The 25,552-nt window shown below is 36.7% G+C and overlaps 1 protein-coding gene across 1 annotated transcript in view; it reads right to left on the bottom strand.

Moving 5' to 3' along the window:
- Positions 1-25,552, bottom strand: part of NCAPD3 (non-SMC condensin II complex subunit D3) — a 57,437-nt gene that overhangs the window by 18,729 nt on the left and 13,156 nt on the right. Inside the window, exons 10-24 of the mRNA XM_045790739.2 lie at positions 24,925-25,050; positions 24,545-24,797; positions 22,894-22,950; positions 22,547-22,636; positions 16,914-16,987; positions 16,251-16,385; positions 15,242-15,462; positions 9,497-9,688; positions 9,066-9,163; positions 8,855-8,970; positions 5,225-5,332; positions 3,193-3,307; positions 2,991-3,098; positions 1,432-1,670; positions 424-503 (exon numbers count right to left, since the gene is read on the bottom strand). Coding sequence (XP_045646695.2) covers positions 424-503; positions 1,432-1,670; positions 2,991-3,098; positions 3,193-3,307; positions 5,225-5,332; positions 8,855-8,970; positions 9,066-9,163; positions 9,497-9,688; positions 15,242-15,462; positions 16,251-16,385; positions 16,914-16,987; positions 22,547-22,636; positions 22,894-22,950; positions 24,545-24,797; positions 24,925-25,050 — 2,012 coding nt within the window. The remainder of the gene's footprint in view (positions 1-423; positions 504-1,431; positions 1,671-2,990; positions 3,099-3,192; positions 3,308-5,224; positions 5,333-8,854; positions 8,971-9,065; positions 9,164-9,496; positions 9,689-15,241; positions 15,463-16,250; positions 16,386-16,913; positions 16,988-22,546; positions 22,637-22,893; positions 22,951-24,544; positions 24,798-24,924; positions 25,051-25,552) is intronic.

The raw sequence follows: 25,552 nt of genomic DNA, 5'->3' as shown, positions 1-25,552 counted from the left end.
GAATTTCTTCCTTACAATTTCTGCACTTACAAGAAAGCATGAACTCTATCAAAATTGACATTTTATTGGCCTAGAAATCAACATAGTTAAGTCAACAGTTAATGGCTACAATATCATATAATTTACCATGACAAACTCATATACTGCTCTTCATTACTCCTTTAGGGATAGTCAACAATGATAGCAAATGTAGTCAATGCTGAGATTATTTAACAGTCAAACTGGATGAGGGATTTTTTTTTTTAACTTATATGCAAAATAAAGCTTTGTTATATAGCTTAAAAATCTAATTCTCTGACAACTGCCAAAAGCTCACTAAATTCTAAATAACTCAACTCTAAACCAATTTTAAAGAAAGAGAACTAATATACACCAGAAATTAGGTAAATCATTCAGTTGTCTGACATGTGAGGAAAGAGTTACCTGGCGATGTCTGGGTGTGAATCTATCAGAGTGCTGACAAATCGAAAGAACAGAGAGCCCTTCCATTTCACAAATTCCTCCTGTATAAAAGAAACCAGCTTGTTTAAGGATGAATTTTAATATACAAACCCCAAATACGTTCAGTCATAAAACCAACTGCTAACTTTCTTTTGTTTAACATCACACCTGTCAGCTCCTCGGTCTGTCTGCGGCAGATTAGCACATCTGGAGCACTCACTTCCCCACCGTCTTGAAAGCACGTGTATTTGTTAATCACAAAGAGAAGTGGAGGGATATTTGGGTAGAACAGCATCATACCTACTCTATTAGGAAAATGACTCAAAGCACGTGGCTTAAAAGGGAGAGTGCCAATGGTGCGTTTGTCAGGTATCTAACCATATAAAGAAGCAAGTACATAGAACATACTAGACTAGATGTACAACTTAGTTAAATGCCTTCATATTAAAGGTCAAATATTATTTCTCCCTCACTTCAGGCTAAACATATGTTCTCGATGGCAAGAAAAACACTGAGTGCTCTGTTCACTAAGAGTGTAGAGTTCAGTAAGTTCTTTTGCACACTGAAATGTCTCATTGGACTCTCAAAGCAACTCTGAGACAGCCAGGGCAAACATGATCCTCATTCACAAAAGAAGAAGTTATGTCTAGAAACACTGACTAGTTCAAAGTCAAGGAGAATGACAAATTGGAACTAGAAGTACTCGTCCACTGAGTGTGTTCTTCTCTACACGGAATTGATTCACAAAATGAAACCTCACACTGGTTGACAGGATATCTGAACAAACACCCAAAATAAACATTAGGAAGTAACAATCTGTTTGAAAGGCTGTGCAGAACATAAGAAGAGTGGTATTTTAAACCAGAGACAAGGCTGATTATTTTTGGATTCTACTACAGAGCAGCGCATTTCTTGCGCTACTCAAATATTCCCTGAAACCAGAAGCAATAGCGGAAGGAAAAAAATGACACGTCCTGTTCTCAGACATACCTGCAAAAGATTGGTAAGCAAGATGAGTGTTTGCTTTCGGATGAATGGATGTGAATCCTTCAGACACACGGAGATATTGGGAATGTACTTATCCACCATGACAGTGTACCGGATACAAAGATCACACATGACGATGACAACATTGTTGCGAACGGCCACATCATCACACACTTCCAGCTCTCGCACAAGGGCCGGGATGCTCTTCTTTGCAAGATCCTCATGTTGTAAGCACAGCTTGCCTGTCACAGAAGAGATTAAGGTGTCTTGATTCTAATCCTATGCCTACATTTTCTCCAGATATATCTTGCTATGGGTTTTACTCGATCAAAGTTAAAACAGCATGTCAACAATCACAAAAAACCAAAGGCAGACAAACCCATATTATTAAATATAAGGAAGTTCAAAATAACTAAAAAATAATGTCCCCCCACCCCTCCAGGGTTTTATGAGACATACACTAAGAGATGTTCCTTCACTGGAGTAAAACTTTCCTTTTAAAGTCAACATTTGAATTTCAGAATTATCTACTCATCTGGAAAATGACCAATAAAATCTAACAGATGATACGTTTTATTTTGATTATACACATACTCCATTGAAGCCAAAAAGTTTAATAATGAATTTGAAATCTGAGCTACGTAAGTAGGAAAGAATGACCACCTCATTTTATTTCTTATTCACACTTAGAAGGAAGGCTGTTATTGAGTTTTGTTTGTATTTTTTTTTTAAGATTTTGTTTATTTATTTGAGAGAGAGAGCACAAGCAGGCAGAGGGACAAGCAGGCTCCCCACTCAGCCACACGGGGCTCAATCCCAGGATCCTGAGATCACGACCTGGCCAAAGTCAGAAGCTTAACTGGCTGTGCCACCCAGGTGCCCGTTTGTATTTTTTTGCAGCCCGGAGAAATGTTTTGCTCTTATTCACAGTTCTTAGATTTTTGAAAAATAACCATTATCACAAAAAATATTCATAAATTTTATCCAGCATAAAATACACAATCATACTAAAACAAAATTCAAATTATAGCACAGAGGTCAGTCTTTTCGAGACTCACAATTTGATTCCATGGGGAAATATGTTTATTAATTAATTAGCTCATCTACCAGTTCTGGTAGGTATCAAATAAACTATCTCCTTTTATGAACTGAACTGCAAATTTATTTTTTCATTTCCAGAAATCAGTGTAGTACCTGGCATATAGTTCTTGATAAACAAACTTCATGGTGCCACATTATGAGTATTAAAAAAAAACACAAAAACAGGAACAGGTATAATTGTAATAAATTAACATAAAAACCAAAAGCTCCCTACAGGCAATGTCTTGGGTCTGATCATCTTGGGTATTTGCCAACCGAGAGCTCTCATTATCAGCTCTCTTTATCAGCATGCCTCTGAGCTGGGTGCTCCTATCTGAATTCCCTCCAAAATTCATAAGAGCTAGAGTAAATACGAGCTCAGCATATGTAACACATAACTAAGGCTGGCTTATAAGAGACAAAAAGCTACCCATGGAACTAGATGGTATAAGCAATACTTTCTTCATGTTATTCTTGCTTACCCAAGGTAATGATGGCGTGTGCTCTAATCACGGAAGGCATGACACAGCCTCTGACTTGGGAAAGCGGCTGAAAGACTGGGGCTTCACTGCTACCTTGAGATGATGTTGCTACAAGGAAGGAAAAGAGGGCTTATTTACAGTATCTCAGGGTCTAACCCCGCCTTAAGACAGCATGTGAGGAGGATAATTTCAAGTGTCTTACGATGATCCGCATCAACAGAAGAAGCTACAATGGACTGAATCAGAAGGAATGCTCGCTTCTCCACTCTGGCTGGACAAAGCTGGGCTATATCTCCTAAGGTAAAAATGTACTTCACCTGCAAAAAGAATTGGTTTTGCAGTAAAAATAAGGCAAAAGAAAAATTAACTCCAGCTAAAGACATGTCAATATTTTTTTTTGTGCCCCAAATTAAAAGAACTATTTTTTTTCCATAAAAACACATGGCCACTGTAAAAAACCAGTCACTACATGGTAAAATTCACCTAACCTTTTTTGTCACTATATATAGTAAATATATTTAGTGACTACATAAGTATGTTAAAAACTATTGATGTCATCATAATTTACTTCACTATTAGTGAACATTTATTTACAATGTTTGTAATCCTTTGCTATTGTTTGCATTTCTTGTGAAGAACACCTTTGTACCTTTAAACATTGTTTTACTTCCTTAGAAGTAATCCAGAGTTAAAGGGCATAAAACTGTTTTACATTTTAAAACATATTTCCAAACTGTCTTCCTGATTGGTTTACTATTTAGACTCCTATCAAAAACATAACTACCATCTTCCTCATAGCTGCCACTACTGTGTGTTTATGAAGAACATTCAACTTGATAGTTAATAACACCGTTTTTTCCTTATCCTAAAAATGCAAGGGTGAGGCTAAATAGTAAAATGTAAAAGGCTTATTTTATTTTTGCAAAGATTTACTTACTTATTTTAGAGAGAGTGTGTGCAAGAGGGGGGAGGGGCAGAGGGAGAGAGAGAATCTTAAGCAGGCTCTGCCCAGTGCAGAGCCCAACGTGGGGCTCGATCTCATGACCTGAGCCGAAATCAAGAATATGTATATTTAAAAAATCCTGAACATATGTGTGTTAGTGATTAAAGGACAATTTACGTTCTATTTAAAGAAGAGTGAAGTAAACAATATTATACAAGGCAAAATGTCGCCATATATATTTTGACTGAAGGGAAGATTCTGGTGACATATTTAATAGTTGAAAAAAAAATTTTAGAGGGAAAAATTCATTGGTCAGCATAAGCATTTTTCTTAGTTTGGGCAGTGACCGCTCTGACAAATTAGAGGCAAGAGAGCCTCTAGAAACCCTGGGACAGGACCATCTTACACATCACAGCCCTCTGAACTGAAAAGTCTGGATTCCTACTGATATTTTTATTACTAAAGTGTGCCTATTAATGCCTCAGCACAAATGGTCTCTTCTCACAAATCTAAACATGGTCCTCAGACTCTGGGTGCAAGTGTAAGTTGGCAAAGCAGAACACAGAGGAAACGTGCTCTACTAATTCTCAAATAGATGAGAAAAATAGCCAATTCTGGTGCAATGATGGCCTCTACTGAAGGGCATCAAAAAGTTTTCTTTACGAGTGTCAGATGTTGGAGTCAGAATTACTACCCCATGTTTTGTTGATGGTCAGCCACTCGAATCAGGAAACTGGCTCTACATTTACTGGCCCACAGGCATCAATTGCACCGACACAATTTCTAAAGCAGGGTGCCATGTCATACAGTCTTGCTGCTTCAAGGTTATTTGTATTTTCAATTTTCAAATAATTTCACTGTATCATAGACATGGCTTCAGAACTACTAAGCACTATTCCCTAGTTCTACAGTCTGATATTCGAACAGCTTAGCAGACACATTATAATTTAAAAACACATCAGACAAGCCAAAAGAACAAAGAGCATACTCCCTTTATTACTTTCTTACCTTATTATTTCACGATACATACTGTGTTTTCCCTATGGGATCAGGTACCTCATAGGTTAACTGGATGAAGCATATCCCATCAAGTTTTTCCCCCAGATAATATGTACGTGACAGAAAAATGAATAGGACACCAACACAAAAATTCTTCTAAAAAAAAAATAAGCTCTAGGCTAGGAAAATCCTTTTCTTGCTAATAGCGTAAGAAATGCACATTAGAAAGTCATCATTAAAAAATCCCAACCGATATAAAGGAAAGGCATGTTTGAGAAAAGTAATTACTTACAAACAGGTCTTCATCCATATTCCCGGGTCCACTTTGCTTCAGAACTATTTCGGAGAGGGACTGCACACAGGTGGAGAGGACATCCCCACACACCTGCTTCAGTAATTCCTGTGGCAAGTCAAAGGTAATCTCTGAAGGACGCCACACATCTACAAGACTATCCATAAGACAACTTTCTCTGAAGAAACTTTACTGTCTCAAAGGCATAAATGATAAGCCATGAGAAGCCCTAGCCATCATGCTTTCGAATCTCTGCTCTTTCAGCAATCTGGCTAGAAGAACTAAGCAGAATTCACAAAGAACAGTATATACATACAGTATATACACACACACATATAATACACACACACCCCTTTCTTTCTCCATGTGCCCTTTAAGAGTAAAAAGCAAATATGTGGGAAGATCTAGTGACCTGATAAGAGATCTATAAACAGTGGTGCTCCTACATCAATAGAGGAAACATCACAATTCTTCTAGCACATGTAGATGGCGAATTAACTACTAGAGCAACCAATAAACTTTGAAAAGACATAGAATAAAAAAGAACAGTTGTTATCATTTTGAAATGTATTCATTAAAGACAAGTTTTCAGCCTCTTGTTAGTTAAAATAAACTCAAGTGGTCACCATCTCTAGTATACAACACTTCATGCCAGCTGAGAGCTCAGTCACATTCTACAGCTCTTTGACTACATTTTCTCTAGGAGGCGAGTCCAAAACACCCAGGTTGAGCTAAGTGGCTCCACTCTAAGACTTCCATGTTCTCCTGTGCACATTTCTATTTTAGGAATGATTATATTATTATTATTATTATTTTTAAAGATTTATTTGAGAGAGAGCAAGCGGGGGCGGGGGGGGGGGGAGAAAGAGAGAGAGAGGGAGGAACAGACTCCACACTGAGTGCAGAGCCCGACCTGGGGCTCAATCCCACAATCACGACCTGAGCCTAAATCAAAAGTTGGGAAGCTCAACCAACTGAGCCACCCAGGCATCCCAGGAATAATTATATTACGTTGAAATCACCTGTTTCCATGTGCATCTATCCTACTATGCTGTGGGTGCCTGAGGAAGGGACTCTGTTTTAACCATCACCCCAGGGCCCAGCAGCACTACCACAAAATGGTGCTCAATGTTTACCACACTGCGGCAAACTATCAGTGTGATCCAAACGTTTTTTAGTTTTACTTGGCCTAAAGTGTTTCAAAATGATTGTCTTTATTACTTTTTATAAAATTACTATTCTTATTTTAATAGATTTGCACAGCCTGAGCTGTGATGCTGTCCACCAGAACTTCTGAAATCTGTATGCTTTATCTTGGCAAGAAGACAAAGGTTATCTTGTGTGAGACCTCGAGCCTAGAACTGAACTGGGCTGGGAGTTGGACTGGAACTTTTGGAATCAAAGAATCCGGGAAAGAACCGTCATGGCCATCTAATCCTGGGGTTCTCTCCACACAGGGACTTATGTCAAGTTGTCTAGCTTCTCTGTGGACACCTCCAATGACTTAGGGATGTGTCCTGAGACAAGTCCCTCCATTTTAGGCAGAACTCAGTATGTTTTTTTCTTTAGTTGGCCAATATTTGTCTCCTTGCAATTTCTACTCATTGGTCCAAATCAGTTCTCTGTGATGCCAAATAAATCTAATTCTTCTTTCATTTTAAGGTCCTTCATATATTTGAACTTAGCTAGGCAGCGTATCCCACATAATTCTTCCCTTCACCAGCTAAACACCCAGGTCCTTCAGCTGTTCCTTATACAACCCATTTTGCAGCTGCCTCACCGAATTGCTCTCCCATTGATATATTCAATTTTATCAACATTTCTCTAAGGAGTTGCCACTCAAGTTAAATTAGAACATGCCAACTTACATTTCACCAGTACAAAGAGAAGGACCATCACCCCACTTATTGTAGACACTATTTCTATTAATACAGTCCAACATCTCACAGACGGTTTCCAGTGATAGCCACAAAACACTATTAACTGGTACCAAGCTTACAGACAGCAACAATGCCACAAAACCTACGTCTTTTCATATACAGTGCTGGTGAGCTAGAGCCTAATCACCTATTCTTTGGGCAATTTGTTTTTCTCAGTAAAATACAGAATGTTCACTTACAGAGAAAAGGAAAAGAGAAGTATGTTTAAGGGAAACAACCAGTTTATACAAATTTAAAATATCCTAAGATTCTGGAAAATCTCAGGGCCTCAGTCCATTGTCTACTACCAAGGGAAGTGGTGTTGGCAAAGCTACAACCGTGGCCTTTTTTCAAACGTCATAGTAACTCTCTTCTAGTTCTCAATTTTTAAATGTGAAGATAACTGTCTTCCTCACAGACTCTAACAATGATGTAACTTACTGAGCTAACAATGTGGGCCATTAGTGAGCAGCCAGTGGCTTCTTAAGGCCCCCAGCCCACCGGTATTATAGGCCACTCTTCCTCCAGCCAGTGTTGGTGAAAAGAGACTGGGAATGCAATGTGAGGCCTTAGTTCCAAGCATGGCTCTGCCATTGATCAGCTGTGTGCCACCGAGACATGCAGGATCACAGTTTCATAATCTGCCATATACATTTCTCCCCACTTTTTCCTACATCTTTTTCCCTTGTGAAGAGCTTTTTGTTTTGTTTTGACCTGTTTTCTGCTATTCAAATATGCTCCCTGCTTAGGTAATGTTCCTTATTTAAAAGTTTTTCTTGGATCAAGAGATAAACGGCTAGAAAAATCAAACAAAGCAAGTATCCCTTTCACAAGACGAGCCAAAAGGTACATGCCAGGAAAACACCAGACACCATTTACATGGAAAGAGCTGGGCATTTTTAGTTAAGTACATTTCAACCTGTTTTCAGTCCTAAGCAAAAAAAGTTATAATATACTTTCTTATTATATCTGTTACTACAAATAGAAGATGTAACTTATCAAGGAAGGACTTTGTTTAAGGAACTTATATAAGAAAAGGAAGCATAGAAATGTAGCTGAATGAAGCAAAAAATATTTTTATTCTGGAAAACTTAAAAATATTCCAGCAGTTACTTAAATTAACTTTTGACTTCTAGAATCATTGTTAATAACCCCAGTCCTAAAATTTTTCATTATGATTAGCATTGTCTAGGAGTATATTTCATGATAAAAACAGAATGCATGGTAATAAAATAACTTATTAGAGAAACTGATATGAACATCTTTTAGGAAGTCAAAGTAATGGCTCTGTCTCATGCAAAACCCTGTTTTGGATTTGTGTGTATGCTCTACGGAAAACATGAGCTGTAGGCTCTGGACAGCTTTGGGGATGTGATACAAGAAGAGGTATAGAGTAATATAGCCTATGGTAACAGGACAGGTATTTTCCAGGAATATGACCTCTCAAATGATCAGAAATCATTTCCTAGAGGACACTTGTACCTAGAACCAGGGTGGTGACTCCCTGAGGGAACCCTGTGTCATTAGTAGCCAAGATCCTCTCGGGGAATGTCAACTGCTTATCACGTAAGTATTTCCTTGTAGTATTAGCTGCTGGAGACTACCCATTCTTGCAGGTTCTCCACAAAGAACACTCTTCAAACTTCAAAACAGAGTAATGTGTCTAAGTACAAATAAACGACAAACATATCCACGAGAGTTTGTAGCCTACCTGTTCCTCCACGGGTGTCTCTGCAGATGCTCTGCAGAGTCTTTGCAAAGTATCAACAGCTGAGCTGATCAACTCTAGAGACCACTGGAAGCCATTCAGCTTACACTTGACCACATCTAAAAAGAAAGTCAAAACCCTCCAAATTTAACTGCTTAAAATATATATAAAGTGAGAAGCAAAGCCTTTGCAAGATTCTCCAATAGACACTCACCAGTCACCTTGTCCCGGGTGCTCTTAGGAAGATGTTTTGCAATACGCCCAATAACACACAGAATATGTCCTAAGGTGTTTGAATTGGGATTCTGTTGACTAGGAAAAGGACATAAGGAGTATCAATATAGAGCCAAAATAAACTCTGTTGCCAACAAAATAGTCTCTGGATTGTTAATACCGGAAGAATGTAGGGTAGCATGGTTTAGGAGTCAAGTTGTAGGAGCATTAAGGCACGTAAATTACTGGGACAAGGGGTAAATTGAAAGGTTAAAACTTATTCTTATCCTTCATGTTTGTTTTTATACCAGAATTTAAAGACAAGATCTATGTATATGAATAGCTATGAAATAGCCCACTTCCTTAAAGACATGAGCTTTGTTTCCAAGAATCTTCAGTGTCTATCAGCAACTACATTATAAGCATGCAAACCTGCTGATTTTCTCCCAGGACTCTATTATTTTGGTGTAGTCCAGCCTGGGTGATGAGCAAGCAATCTTGGAGAGCAGCATCCAGGCTGGTGCAGAAAGTTCTGTGTCAGTGTAGGATATTACATTGTTTATAAAACTGGATGAGAATTTCTCCTTCTTGGACCAGATATGAAAAGCCTTATTTAAATAGCGGCTGGAAAAAAAAAAGATGGGAAAGAACAATTGTAACTGTAAATATACAAAACTGTTCAGAGCAGCCCTCAGTGAAAGGTTACCAACTTCTGTTGCTCCAGGACTCCTCTGGCACATCAAACGTCTATGCAGAAGTTCCTGGCTAGTGACATATTTGATATCAAACTAGGTATCTTTAAAAAAATTTTTATTATCCAGAAGATATATTTATTCCTCCCCTTATAAAGTATTTATTTTTAAAGCAAAGAATAAAATTTCATAATTCATTTGAGACCCTTCTTATCCTCATTCCCTCCAAAATTACTATACAAACATAAAGGATAGGTTACCAACAACAAATACAGCCAGAGTTTAGAGGGTTTTAGTGACAAAAAGCATAGACATTGCTGTTTTTTTCAATGGAAGGACTGGAGACAAATGACATCCTAGCATTTAAATATGGTGATATTAAAAGAGCTCAACTTTGCCATGACCTGCCAATACCACTCAGAAATACATATTTCAAACCCTCTAAAAATTAAAAAAAAATGCTTCTGGTGTATTAAAACGCTGGTGTTATGTCATTGTTTTATATCATTTCTTATTTGACTTCTTCCCACAGCACTGAACAAGATAACATGACTGATGAGATAAATGCAGTGTTACATATTTAAGTGAAGAGAAAAATACACTTCTTCCCCCAATTAATTTTTCCTAAACCGCTAGGAACATACACACTCACACACACTCACATACCAAGACTTTCTCATTAAGTGAAAATAAAAGGAATTCTCAAAGCATGGAGAAGACAACTGTAACAAAATAAACACATCTTCACATAATAAGCATATCCATATAAATTAATGGTTTTAATAAATAAGCTGCTGATTAAAAATCTATAAACATCTAGAATTTTACTGCAGTTACCTCATAACATAATTTATATCTGATTATGGTTCAAAAACGATATACATACAATTAACAAATACTTTAAAATTTATTAAGAAGAATCACACAAAATATTAAGTAATGTGTACTATAAGAGGTGAACAGAATGGGAAAAAAAGTCCTCTGAACTTCCAGTTTTAAAACCTCAAGTTTGGCTCTTCTGACAACTAACACCCTTCCACATCAGCTGAACAGCTCCCCAAAAGCCTCCCTCGATTAGCTTACCCCTCAGCCCCACTGTTGATCACCAGCCACTCCCTATCAAGTCAGAATGTTCTCAACAGATACTAGCCTGGTTCTTTTGTACAATACCATTGACCTCTATCCTAACATCAAAACCAATGGACTATATTCAGTCCCCATTTTCCATGACCTCTGCCAGACATTATTGACCACTCTCTCTGCCCTTGTACTCTGGTCTGTGGTCTACTTGTTGGATCTCTCTTCTTTTCCCTTCACTAATTCCTTTTCTTCAAACCACTCTAATGGCTGATTTTGAAAATTTCTATTCTTAGTCCTCTTATCTACAACAGAACCCTGGATGATCTCATTCATTACCAAAAGCTCTCCACTTAGACACGACAAAACATCACAAGCACACTTTTTTTTTTTTTAAGTTCCAGTTAGTTAACATATAGTGTAGTACTGGTTTTAGGAGTAAAATTTTGTGATTCATTACTCACATATAATACCCAGTGCTCATCACAACAAGTGTCCTTAATGCTCATCACCCCACTCACCTCCCCTCCAATAAAACTCAGTTTGTTCTCTATATTTAAGAGTCTCTCATGGTTTGCCTCCCTGTTTTCATCTTATTTTATTTTTCCTTCCCTTCTCCCCCATGTTCATGTTTTGTTTCTTAAATTCCACATGAGTGAAATCATGTATTTCTTTCTCTGACTTGCTTCACTTAGCATAATACATTCTAAGTTCCATCCACATTGTTGCAAATGGCAAGATTTCATTCTTTTTGATCACCGAGTAATATTCCCTTACACACATCCCCCACATCTTCTTTATTCATTCTTCAGTTGATGGACATCTGGGCTCTTTCCATAATTTATCTATTGTTGATAGTGCTATAAACATTGTGGTGCATGGGCCCCTCAAATCAGTATGTTTGTATCCTTTGGATAAATTCCTTGTAGTGCAATTGCTGGGTCATACGGTAGTTTTATTTTTCACTTCTTGAGGAACCTCCATGTTTTCCAGAGTGGCTGCACCAGCTTGCATTCCCACCAACAGTGCAAGAGGGTTCCCCTTTCTCCACATCCTCGCCAACATCTGTTGTCTCCTGACTTGTTAATTTTAGCTATTGTGACAGGTGTGAGGTGGTATCTCATTGTGGTTTTGATTTGTGTTTCCCTGATAATGAGTGATGTTGAGCATATTTTAATGTGTCTGTTAGCCTTCTGGATGTCTTCTTTGGAAAAGTGTCTATTCATGTCTTCTGCCAATTTCTTAACTGGATTATTTGTTTTTTGGGTGTTGAGCTTGATAAGTTGTTTATAGATTTTGGATATTAACCCTTTACATGATGTGTCACTTGCAAATATCTTCTCCCATTCCGTAGGCTGGCTTTTAGTTTTGTTGATTGTTTCCTTTGCTGTGCAGACATTTAAACTGGACTTCCAACTCCTGCCCTCCCTCTGTTCAGAAATCTGCCCTGCCTCTACTTTCCATACCTCAGTGAATGGAAATCCCATTGACCAGTTATTCTGGATAGAATCATGGAGACTTCAGGCCTCTAAGCCTTTGCATTGCTATTTTCTGTCTGGAAACACTCACTATTATGGCTGCCTGGTTAATTCCTACTTAGTCCACCTCTGGGAATAATTCAGCTCTTGCCACCATCAATAGGAAGCCAACCTAAGCTAAAAAAAGAAAAAAAGTTTAAAAAAAAATCACCAAACTGCTCTATGCCCTCCCTCTTTGTTCCTAAAACTCACTTTCTACTTAAATTGTGAATTTATTTTATCTCTTTCCATCTTCAAATCAAAACTTTATCAATTCTATACTTTTACTAAATATCTTTAAATATACTTCATTCTCCTCATTTCTACTGCCTTCTCCTTGATGCAGGCCCTCATCATCTTTAACCTAAATCATTTCAGTGCTGGCCTGTTTTCTTAGATTCTGGTTGTCTCCTGGTCACCAACCACAAACCCTTGCTACATAGCCTGTGAAACTGAAAGTGGAGCTGAGAGGCCTGCAGGGGGAGCTCTCAGGCCTACCACTGGTCATCAACCCTCCCCAACAGGAAGGGTTATGACTTGTATTCCCAAGAGGAACAAGCTGACTTTACTACTCCAGCCAAGAGAAAGGATTCCTCCTAGCCTGGCAACAGCCCAGCCAATGGAGAGTCACAACTCAGCCATTGGGAAAGCATCACCACCGTGAAATCTCACTTTCTTTCAATGGGCTTTCCTTCAAAGCAGCCCCTCCCAAAGTCCCCCTTTTCTCTAAATACTAACAGTTCCTCTCCTTTGATCACCAGACTTGCCTGTGGTTTGTCACAGCTATCCTATTCCTGTATAAACCCATTTTGCTGACTGGGTGTTTTATTTTCAAGGTTAACACTTCCTAAAATATAAAATCCTATATTACCCATCCACTTTAAATTCATCAGCAGCCTCCCCCTCTGTTTTCAATCTAAAGTTAAACTTTTTGGTATACTATGTTACAACTCTGCAGTGCGTGGGTCCTGCTTAACATCTCAGTTTCATTTTATGTACAGTCGGACAAGCACTGTTTCCCCACCCACTGGCTGTTTGTTTCCCATGGACATGCCCTTTTGCCTCCTTGTTAGCCTTCAAGATTCAAATTCAAAAGTCATCTGTTCTGTGAAGTCTCTCTCCTCCTGAACACTTCCTGATGTTCCAGCTACTTTGTTTATTAAAGAACATACCACAAGATATTGTTTACAAATGTTTATAGAACTCTATTGCACCAGCCCTTACTTTTCTTAATAATCCTTTTTGAAAAACTGATTCCCAAGCTCAGTGGTTCTCATACTTTTTCATCTTTGGGCACTTCTGAACTCAAAAAATTATGCACTACCTTGAAGAGCTTTGGTTTATGTGGCCTATATCCTGCTGTGCAGAAATTAAAACTGAGAAATTTAAAAATATTTATCTATTAATCTAAAAATAACAATAAGCCAATTACATGTTAACATAAATGCACTGTTTTACAAAAAAATAACAATTTTTCTCGAAACAAAATAAAGTTGGAGAGAATAGTGTCACTACTTTTACTTTTTGTAAATCTCTTTATGATCTGGCTTAAACAGAAGACAGGTGGATTATTATAACTGCTTCTGTGTTCAATTTGCTTCAATATTTTATCATACAGTTCCGGAAAACTCTATTGTGAAAGAAAAAAAGTAGAAAACGGCACATAGGGGCGCCGGGGTGGCTCAGTCGTTAAGCGTCTGCCTTCAGCTCAGGGCGTGATCCCGGCGTTATGGGATCGAGCCCCGCATCGGGCTCCTCCGCTGGGAGCCTGCTTCTTCCTCTCCCACTCCCCCTGCTTGTGTTCCCTCTCTCGCTGGCTGTCTCTCTTTCTCAAATAAATAAATAAAATCTTTAAAAGAAAACGGCACATAACAGCTTAATATTATGATCAAAATAGTCTGAGCTCATGAATCTATCACACTTTGAGGACTGCTGCCCTAGCTCATTTTCTATAATGGCTATTCCAAAACTCTTTTACACTTAGCACCCTAATTTTATACTCTCCTTCCTAACTTTGGGCAAATAATTTTTTTTTCTTGTGGTAAATATACATAATAAAATCTTTCATTTTAACAATTTTTAGGTGTACAGTTCAGTGGGGTCACACTGTTGTGCAATCATCCATCCCCAGGACTTTGTTATCACACCACAGTGAAATTTTGTACCCATTTAACAGCAACTTCCCATTGCCTTCTCCACAGCCTCTGCTAAGCACCATTTTACTGGTGATTTGCCAGGGCCACAGAATGGAATTTTACAATACAAAATCTAATATGTTTCTATTGTATGATAATTCCTCTATGACTACATGTAAAAGAGTAGAGAAGTATTTCTTACATTATAAAAAAAAAAAAAAAGTCAGTCAAAGTAGTGTAAACACAAGGTAATTGTAAGATCACTGCAGTATAGATTAAAATTTACCAATACAACAGGTGCTAACCCCTCACTACAGTATTCACTCTATAGTGTATGCTCAGTAAATGTTATCATCAAATGGGAAAAAAATACTGCAGTGGTATTAAGTCAACCAATCCAATAAGATGTCAGGAAAAGTTTAATTTGAAAGAACTAGGAAATCATCTTTCATAAAAATGAGTATGTGGAAAGTTACTATTAATATATCATGTTCATCAGTGCTTTTTACTACATATTAAGACATTAATTTAAACACTCAGAGAAAAGCAAAGGAGGTAATCAAAGGCTTCACAAAAAATTGTCACCCCAAAAATGCTAAGCAATTTGAATTGCGTCAAGAAAAAAAAAGACCAAAAATTGAGTCTTCATATATGTTAAGTAATTTGGAAAGCTAATTTTCCAAGATCAATACAGAAATTTTAATAAAAAACTTCTATGGCTTTCTATATGGAAAAGAAGTCACACAATTAACATACCTCAGTTCCTGGTTTTCTGTACTAAGGAGAGTAAGAAGTGCCCAAGCCAATACCTGGCTATTGTCTCCATTATGGAATTTATTGTAATGCTTAATGTTCTGTAACAGGAGCTGGTCAAGGCATTCCAGAGCCTTTTCCTGCACTGTGCTCTCACAGTCCATCACAGCTGGGATGATCCCTGTCAGCCAGGCTTTCTGCATCTGGACACATTCAGGCTGGGCCTGAGGAATTAAACATCATGAAGTCATAAAGAAGTCTGACACTACCAGAAGTCTAAATACAAGTCAGTGAGGCTGTGGTTGATACTTTGAGTCAGATTAAAAATAGTCACACACACAAATAAACCATCGAAAATGAAAAAAAAAAGAAATCAACATTTGAAATACATGTTAAAACAAAGTTCAATCTCCAATTACCGTGTATCAGTGCATACTGAAATTTTAAACTTAGGAAGTCATTACTGTATTATTAGTAGTAAATCAGCACATTTTGGTTAATTCAAGATCAAGAGCAAAAGATAAATATTTATCCCAAGAAGCAATTAGAATAGATGCTCACAGCGGAAGTCAAAGTATGCATTACTTATTGCTTCTATCATGAAGTAAAGAAATAAACATGCTTTTAAGATTCTTCAAAAGCTAATTATTTGGCAGAAGTAAATTACATATCACGTTAGTGTATCTGTTCTTTTGGCTGTATCATCTAACAGGTCTTAATGTGCAAAAATTAATCTAGGCCTCTGACCTAACCAAATTCATTTTAAAATTCATATTTCTATGTGAGATTTAAGCTGAAGTCAAGAAAAGGCTAATCACTAGCATTCTCTAGCATTAGTTCATAATTATATTAATGAGACATAATCTATTATATGTAATTGAAATACCTCTTCTCTTACACTGCATAATCCTATAATAGACTTAGTAGAATTTCCAATAGTCAACTTAATATTTAACAAGAGGTAATTGTTTATGCTGAATTATTTTTAATGTAAAAATCCACTGTTTCTCACCATAAGAAGTTCAGTAAGAGACTGTAAGGCCTGCTTTCGGACAGATACTGCAGGGTCCCGACATTGGTCCTGCAGAAGTGACAGCTCTTCTTTCATACCTGAGATGTTGCAGTGTTTCAGAATACTCACTAATACCTAGAAGGAACATATGTAATATGAATTGATGACTTATTCATAGTAAAAAGACACACTGTAGACAAAAATAAGACTTAAATCTGTGGTTCTTAACACTTTTGAGGTCACAGATCCATCCCTCCACCGGGTAATATCCCATCTTTTCAGAATCTGATGAAAGCTAAGGCCTCTCTCTGGAGAAAATTTGACATACATTTTACATAAACAAGTATTTACAAACAAATTCAGGGGTTACATGCACCCTATCAAAATTCATCCATGATCCCCAGATTAAGAATCCCTAATCTAAAAAAAGAAGTTAAGGATATAAAAATAAGATTCTTAAAAAGTCAACATCCCAGCTTAAAAACAAACAAACCTTTAGTTCATCTCTGTAATATATATATATATACAACAAGATCAAAAGGAACAAATATTAAGTGAAAAAGAAGTTAAATAATGACTATGGCTGGGGTTTTTACAAAATATTTCCAACTTTTTAGTGTTAAAAAGAAGGCACATTCAAGGATATCTAGAAAAAACTCACACCTGCAGTGCAGACTTCCTGACATTGGTCTTCTCATCCCTGATTCTCTTTTTCAGCATTGCCATGACACATCTCACTGTTGAGGAAATGTCAAAGAATCATTATGGTCGGAGAAAACAGTATCTAACATCTCACCACAGAGTACTGAGAAAATACTCTAAAAAATTGCCTAATTAGCTTGTTTTAAATCCCAAGAAATTGAGTACAAAATAACGTAGAAAAAGAAGAAAAGTCAAATAATTAGGTATTCACCATAATGCAAAGGGCAGAATAGTATAATTTTAGAAGGGCATAAATTCTGGAATATTAAAAGTCGTTTTTTTTTTTTTTAAGATTTTATTTATTTATTTGACAGAGATAAAGACAGCCAGCGAGAGAGGGAACACAAGCAGGGGGAGCGGGAGAGGAAGAAGCAGGCTCATAGCGGAGGAGCCTGATGTGGGGCTCGATCCCAGAACACCGGGATCACGCCCTGAGCCGAAGGCAGACGCTTAACGACTGTGCCACCCAGGCGCCCCTAAAAGTCGGTTTTTAATCCTGACTCCTGTGTCTAAAATTCTGAATGAATTATTTAGCTTTTCCACTTTGTTTAGCTACAAAAAAGGAATATTTAATCACAATTTAAAAAAAAACTAAATAATATGTAACAGAACTTTAAAACTTTTTGATCATAGGCCCCTTTACACTATTAAAACTCTCTGAAGACTCCTAAGGGCTTTTTTGGTAAAAATCTCTAGTAAAATGATTTAATAATTCATTTTAAAATAGGAAAATGTATCACCATAAATGGTACATTTTTAAATAAAAACTATATTTCCCCCTAAAAAACATTTAGTGACAAGATGGCACTGTTCTACATCTTTGCAAACTCTTTAATGTCTGGCTAAATAAAAAACAGTGGATTCTCATCTCTCCTTCAAAATCAGAATGCTTCAGAGTGCAGAGTCTTGATATTATTATGAAAACAATATTAACTTCAATGACCTGCTGAAGGAGGCTAAGGGACCCCCAACTACACTCTGAGAGCTGCTGATGTATAAGGAAATACATTATGAAATGAAATAGAGAATGGAAAACAATAGAAAAAAATCAATGAAAGTAAAAGTAGGTTACTTGAAAAAGATAAATAAAATTAATAAACTTTTAGCTAGAAAAAAAGAAGATTTAAATTTTTAAAATCAGGAAAGGAGAGAACATTACTACTGCCATTACAGAAATAAAAAGGATTTGCAAAGAAATACTATGAACAATTTTATGTTACATTAAGTAATCTAGATGAAATGGACAAATTTCTACAAAGATAAAAACTATGGAACTGACTCAAGAAGAAACAGTTTGAATATACTTTTAACAAGTAGTCAAAAACCTTCCCCCCCACACACATACAAAAAGACCTTAAAACAAAACAAAACAAACACCTTCCCACATATGCACAAAAGCCCAGGACCACAGGGCTTTATTGGAGAATTCCACGAAATGCTAAAACAAAAATGAACATCAATTCTTCATAAACTCTTTTAAAAAACAGAAGAAAACACTTCCCACCTCATTCTATTAAGCAGTATTACCCTGAGAGCAACCCAGATAAAAACATCTCAAGAAAAGAAAACAACAGACCAAAATCCCTTGTGAATATATACATTAAATCTTCAACAAAATATCAACAAGTCAAATCTAGCAAGATACAAAATGGATTATATACCATGCCTGGGATTTACCCCAGGAATGAAACATAATCAATCAATGTAACTAATATACCTTAGCAATACAATAAAGGACAAAGATCACATGATTGTCTCCACAGATGAGGAAAATGAATTTGCAAAATCTAATATCCTTTCATAATAAAAACACTCAACAAACTCAGAAGAGAAGGAAACTTCATCACACTGATAAAAGTCATCCTGAAAAAACACACAGCTAACATTGCATTCAATGGTGAAAGACTGAAAACTAAGTACAGAAGAAAGACAAGGATGTCCGCTCTCTCCAATTCTTTTCAACATTGTACTAGAGGTCCTCGCCAGGGAAAGTAGGCAAAGAAAAGACAGAAAAGGCATCCAGATGGAAAAGAAAGAAATAAAACTCTCTCTGTTCACAGATGGTATGAGCTTATACATAGAAAATCCTAAGGAATACACATACAAACACACACACACACACACACACACACACACACACACACACTTAGAACTAGTAACAAATTTAGCAAGGTTGCAGGACACAAGGTCAAAACATCAAATATCATTGTAAAAACTAGCAATGGACAATTAGAAAATGAAACTAAAATTACTGGAATTTATTATAGCATTAAAAGGATAAAATATTTAGGAATCAACTTAAAAAGCAAGAATTATACACTGAAAACTGAAAAAATATTACTGAAACAAATTGAAGAAGATCTAAATAAATCGAAAGGCATCCCATGGCTGAAGGGCTAAATATTATTAAGATGGCATTACTCCCCAAAGAGTTCTACAGATCAATCCTTACCAAAATCCAAGTTGGCTTTTTTTTTTTTTTCAGAAATTGACAGATGATCCTAAAATTCATATGGAAATATAAGAGACACAGAATAACCAAATTTACCTAGAAAAGCAAGAAAAAGGATGCAGAAGCTATACTTCCTGATTTCAAAATTACTTCAAAGCACCAGTAATTAACACAGTGTGGTATTGCCTTATAAAGATAGACAATGGAATGTCAGTGAAATAGAACTCAAAGTACAGAATAAGCCCATATGTCTATGGTCAGTTGACTTTTGACAAGGGTGCCAAGAGCATTCAAAAGAGAAAAGAAGTCTTTTAAACAAATGGTGCTATGTCAAACTGGATATTCACATGCAAAAGTTGGACCCCTACATCACACCATATGCAAGAATTAACTAAAAATTGATCAAAGACCAAAACATAAGAGCTAAAATTACAAAACTCTGAAAGGAAAACATAAAAGCACATCTTTGTGAAAAATTAGGCAGTGGTTTCTTAGCTGTGACACCAAAAGCACAAGTGAAAAAAAGAAAAAGTGGAGAGCTAGACTTTACCAAGGCTAAAATGTTTTATGCTTCAAAGAACACCATCAAGAAAGTGAAAAAATAAACCCCCAGAATAAGAAAATAAATATTTGCAAATCATATATCTGATAAGGAATTTGGATCCAGAATACATAAAAAGCTCTTTCAAATCAAAAATAAAGAAAAATAACCCATTTTAAAAAATGGGCAAAGAACCCAAATAGACATTTCTCCAAAGAAGACATATAAATGGCCAATAAACACAAGAAAATTTGTTTAACATTGTCAGTCATTAGGGAAATAAAAATCAAAACCACAGTGAGATAGATACCACTTCACATCCACTAGGATGGCTACAATAAAAAGAATAGACATGACTACTGTTGGTAAGGATGTGGAGAAATAAGAATTATTACACATGCTAGTGTGTAAATGTGAAAAACATACAGTATGCCCACTCTGGAAAAAGTTTGGTAGTTACTCAAAATAGTAAACATAGAGTTACCATATGACCCAGCAGTTCCACTCCTAGGAATATACCCAAAAGGAATGAATATATTTACATACAAAACTTGCACAAGAATGTTCATAGCAGCATCATTCATAATAGCCGAAAGATGGAAACGACCCAAAAGTCCATCAACTGATGAATGAACATACAAAATGTAGTATTATCCACACAACGTACTATTATGTAGCTGTAAAAAGTAATGAAAAACTGACATGCTACAATATGGATGAACCCTGAAAATGTTTTGATAAATGAAAGATGCCACCCACAAAAGAACACATATTGTACGCTTCCATTTATGTGGAATGTCCAGAACAGGCAAATCTGTACAGACAGAAAGCAAATTAGTGGTTGGCAGAGGCTGGGGGAAGGCGACAATGGGGAGGAACTGCTAATGAGAATGGGGTTTCTTTTTTGGCAAAGGAAATATTCTGAAAATTGATCAATTTTGTAAATATAGTAAAAACCATACACTTCAAATGGTGAATTTTATGGTATGTGAATTACAGCTCAAAACAAAGGGATTCCCCCCCGACCCCGCCTCCCCAAGAAACACTAAGCACTTAACTTGCTAAGACTGGAGTCAACACAAACATTCAACAGTTTTGCAGAATAAATTTTTTATAATATTTTAGGAAATCGGTTTATATACATAGTGAGTTATTGCTCTGAATTTAATTTGAGTAACACATGCTAATACCGAGCCATATAAATCTAATTCCATGCTGACCTTTCAGGCTGAAATAATAAGTAATTATCCTCACGGCATTTTACATAGACCTCAACACTCACCTGACAACATTACCATTTTATACATACATATATAAACATGTAGGTAAAATCTGTTCACACACACATTTGTTATTCCCACTGCTCCACAACAGATGGAGCTATGCTTTATTAAAGTCTGTATCTACAATGCCTGGCACAGATTAGAAGGGGCCAGATAAATGTTAATAGAATAAATTAATAACTCTAATTATATAATTAATTCTCTACACATATATACTCTCACTTATCTATCTTGAAAACATTATTTTCACAAACTCTGACAACAGCCCTCTGTGAAAGACAGGGAAGGTGTTAGATTCAGAAAGTTAAAAATCAGGATGCTTGGTTGGCTTCCATGTCTTAGTCAAGCAGCTATTCAGTACCAGAATTAGTACAATAATTCAGACTGCCTCTCATTTCTAAATAGAGTGTTTCCCACTATTTCATGCTATGTCATCTTATAGATGAAAAAGGAGTCCAGAGAAGTAAAGCGACTTTTTCAAGATCACACGCTAGACAGACACAGGATCTGGTAGTAGGCTCCAGGTCTACCTACTTACCAGTCCAGATTTGTTTCTTTCCCTCCTGAATCACATTAGCACTTAAGCCATCCCAGATTACTCTGGGTTCAGTAAGTCAATGGAAGAGATCAGGCATCACATGTATTCAGAATCCTGGAGGCCATGGGAGAGAGGACCCCACAACCATTCCATACAGTATGTATGGTTTATCTTATTGATAAAGAGAAATCATAATCTGAATTCTGAATTGGATTTTTCAATGTGAGCTTCAATTCACAGTTCCCTATCATTTATTAAAAGTGAATTCTGGGATGCCTTAATCAGAGTCAAGATGACATGGTGAAAAAAGTAATGAGGAATTAAAAATAGGAACAAGATTGGATACAACAGTACTCATCATCTTTTCCTTTTTTTTTTTTTTTTGTGATGACTTTTCTCCAAACACAAATTTTTTATGTGTGGCACTTTCTCTAGTAGCTGGTCCCTTTTCAGTCAGCAATCCCAAGTGTTCACAATGACTGCCTTTAATAAGGAAATAAAATATTTGCTAATATTCTCTTATGTGTTACAGAAATACTGAGGTTCAGTACATAAGTGGAATGTAGCTTGTTCTTTACCATAAGATGAAACAGAGTACAGTGCAAGAACATTAAAGATATAATAAAATAGAAATTATTCCACTTTTAAGAAGAAAGAAAGATGTTCCAATTGTTAAGGGTGAATTAATCAGAAAAAAAATCCAAGATTTTTAGACTCTACTTACAGTTGTCTGAAATCCAACAGTTATTACTCATCTGATAGTAATAAAATCTGACATACCCCCAGATCCATCTGTTTCACCACTGCTGTCTATATTGATCACCCCTGAGCCTCCAGTAGGGTTAAGTGTTTGCCTCTGACAGGAAAAAGCTTAAAAACAATAAATTAAAAAAAGTTCAGTCATTAAGGTAAAAATTTGTTACACCTCTTAGTAATACAAGCATGGGATATTACACATTTAAATTACTACATCATTATTGAAATGAATTTCAATTTCCTTGATGAAGAAATAAAGTTCAATACTAAAAAGGTAAATATGGAAATAGAAAAAACATGTCAAATACCCAGCAAGTCCTTTAAATAAAAAAGACAATTATTCAATATTGGAAAATATATTCACCCATTACCTGATGAATTTCTCAGTAAGGTACCAGGATGGCTCTCTATTCTTGAAATTGCAGGACCTATAAATAAGTAGATTGACAAGATGGAAAAATGTCATAGTATCATAAGCCCCAAGTAAATATTCACAGAATCACCAAAATCAAGATAATTAGGCCTAAAGACAGGACAGATTCTAAACTGCTGACTATAATGTCCTCCTTGGTATGCATTGGAAATGGATGGATATTAGGCCCAATATAGCCAATACCCAACAATGCAAAGTAGTAGTATAGGCAGCCAGCAATCTCACCTCTAAAACATGAATATCTAAAATACTCTAAAAGGCCTTTCAAACTGATCAGGCTTGGGGCGCCTGGATGGCACAGCGGTTAAGCGTCTGCCTTCGGCTCAGGGCGTGATCCCGGCGATCTGGGATCGAGCCCCACATCAGGCTCTTCTGCTATGAGCCTGCTTCTTCCTCTCCCACTCCCCCTGCTTGTGTTCCCTCTCTCACTGGCTGTCTCTATCTCTGTCGAATAAATAAATAAAATCTTTAAAAAAAAAAAAAAACTGATCAGGCTTGTCGAACAGGCATACCTTGTTCTATCACACACTTCACTTTACTGTGCGTCACAGATACTGCAATTTTAACAAATTGAGAATTTGTGGTAATTGCAACAAGCAAGTCTATGGGTGCCATTTCTCCAACAGTATCTGCTCGCTTTGTGTCTGCCACTTTTTGGTAACTCTCAAAATATTTCAAACTTTTTCAGATTTATGGTGATCTGTGAACAGTGATCTTTGATGTTACTATTATAATTGTTTTAGGGTACCATGAACCATACCCATATAACACAGCAAACTTAATAAATATGTGTTCTGAGAAGCAGAATGAGAAGTGGAGGCTGGAAATGTGACTGAATTGCTGCAATCTCATGATAAAACTTGAACAGATGAGGAGTAGCTTCTCACGGGTGAGCAAAGACATTGGTTTCTCAGGATGGCATCTACTCGTGGTGAAGAAGCTGTGAGGGTTGAGAATGAACTCTGATTTTGGAAGAAAGTTCTACTGTGGGTAAAATGCTATTGAACAGTATCACCTACTAGAGAAATTATTTGTGAAAAGAAGAGTCAATTGATGTGGCAAACTTCATCGCTGTCTTACTTTAAGAAATTGCCACATCCACCCCATCCTTCAGCAACCACAACCCTGATCAGTCAGCAGCCATCAACACTGAGGCAAGACCCTCCACTGGCAGAAAGATTGCAACTTGCTGAAAGTTCACATGGTACTTAGCATTTTTAGCAACAGAGTATTTTTTAATTATGGTAAGTACTTTTTTTAGACATAATGCTATTGCCATCTAACAGACAACACTGTATTGTAAACATAACTTTTGTATGCACTGGGAAACCAAAAAATTCATTTGACTTGCTTTATTGCAATATTTGCTTTACTGTGGTGCTCTGGAACCAAGCCCACAATATCTCCAAGGTATGGACTGTATTTAAAAAGTTATTCAACAACAAAATACAGTCAAATTGGTTTATGAGGGTAAAAGTATATCATACTGTATCTATGACTTTTGCAACAACAAAGAGTGTTTTCCCTTGCGGTCCAATTTCTTGAAAAGCACAAGACAGTTTCCATGTCACAACGGTCACCACACTTACTGTTAATCAGAAGTTCCACTATGCTCTCCGATGCAGTGGTAACAGACACCTCCAGGCAATGTGCAAAACTGGACAGTGCCTTGCTGCGGACAGTCGGTGCCTTGTCTACACAACGGTCAAATAGAATTTCCTGCACCAAGAACTTATGCTTTAAGATCTTCTGATGCTCCAACGACAGAGTGTTATCTACTGCTCTTTCAGGCAGTTCCAACAGAGCTAAGACAACATCTAGAGTAAAAACCCTGTGTGGGATCTGATAAAACAAAATCATAAGAATCTCCATCAGACAGGAATAAACACCAAAGGATCCCTTGTGTATTCAGATCTGTCTGTCAGGAGGTTGCAAAGCCAGGAAACAAGATCTTATGCGTATCTCCTACCTTGGAACTTCGTGAATATCTGTAAAGCCAGGCAATGAATGTAGCATACTCCCTACTGGGAAGTTTGCTGAGCAGCTGGACCAGGGACTGGGCTGCATAGGTCCGATACTCTGATTTATCAGTCACCTGAAACATAAGCATTGAGAGGCTATCCAGCCAATATCTACCTACAGGACAACTGAAACACATGTTGTGATACAAGTGGAAAATTAGTGAATGTGACTAGTTCAGTGAATCTTTAAATGTTATAAAAATGACTAGCAAATTTTAGGTTTCAGACCCCATTGAAAACTAATCTATGAGAAATCTAGAAATACAAACTTTTAACACATAATTTCAGAGAGTTTATGGACCCCTAGAATCCAATGCATTCAAGTTAAGAATCATTTGTCCAAACTGCTTTAGAAATTGAAGAGATAATCATAAAAATTTGAACATTAACTGGATATTTGATGATATTAAGGAATTATTGTATATTTTCTTTGGCGTGTTAGTATTTTGTGGTTATGTTTTCAGAGTTCTTCTCCTCTAGAGATACGTAGGAAATACTTAAGCCACAATGGATATGGTGGAATTTGCTTAAAAAAGAAAAAAAACCAATGTTCACATGTGTTGAGGAAAATTACAC

Source organism: Ursus americanus, chromosome 16 (genome assembly GCF_024610735.1).
Source record: "Ursus americanus isolate L20-20 chromosome 16, mUrsAme1.1.p, whole genome shotgun sequence".
Classification (NCBI taxonomy): domain Eukaryota; kingdom Metazoa; phylum Chordata; class Mammalia; order Carnivora; family Ursidae; genus Ursus; species Ursus americanus.
Note: the sequence above shows the minus strand (reverse complement) of the source record. Positions and strands in the feature narration are given on the sequence as shown.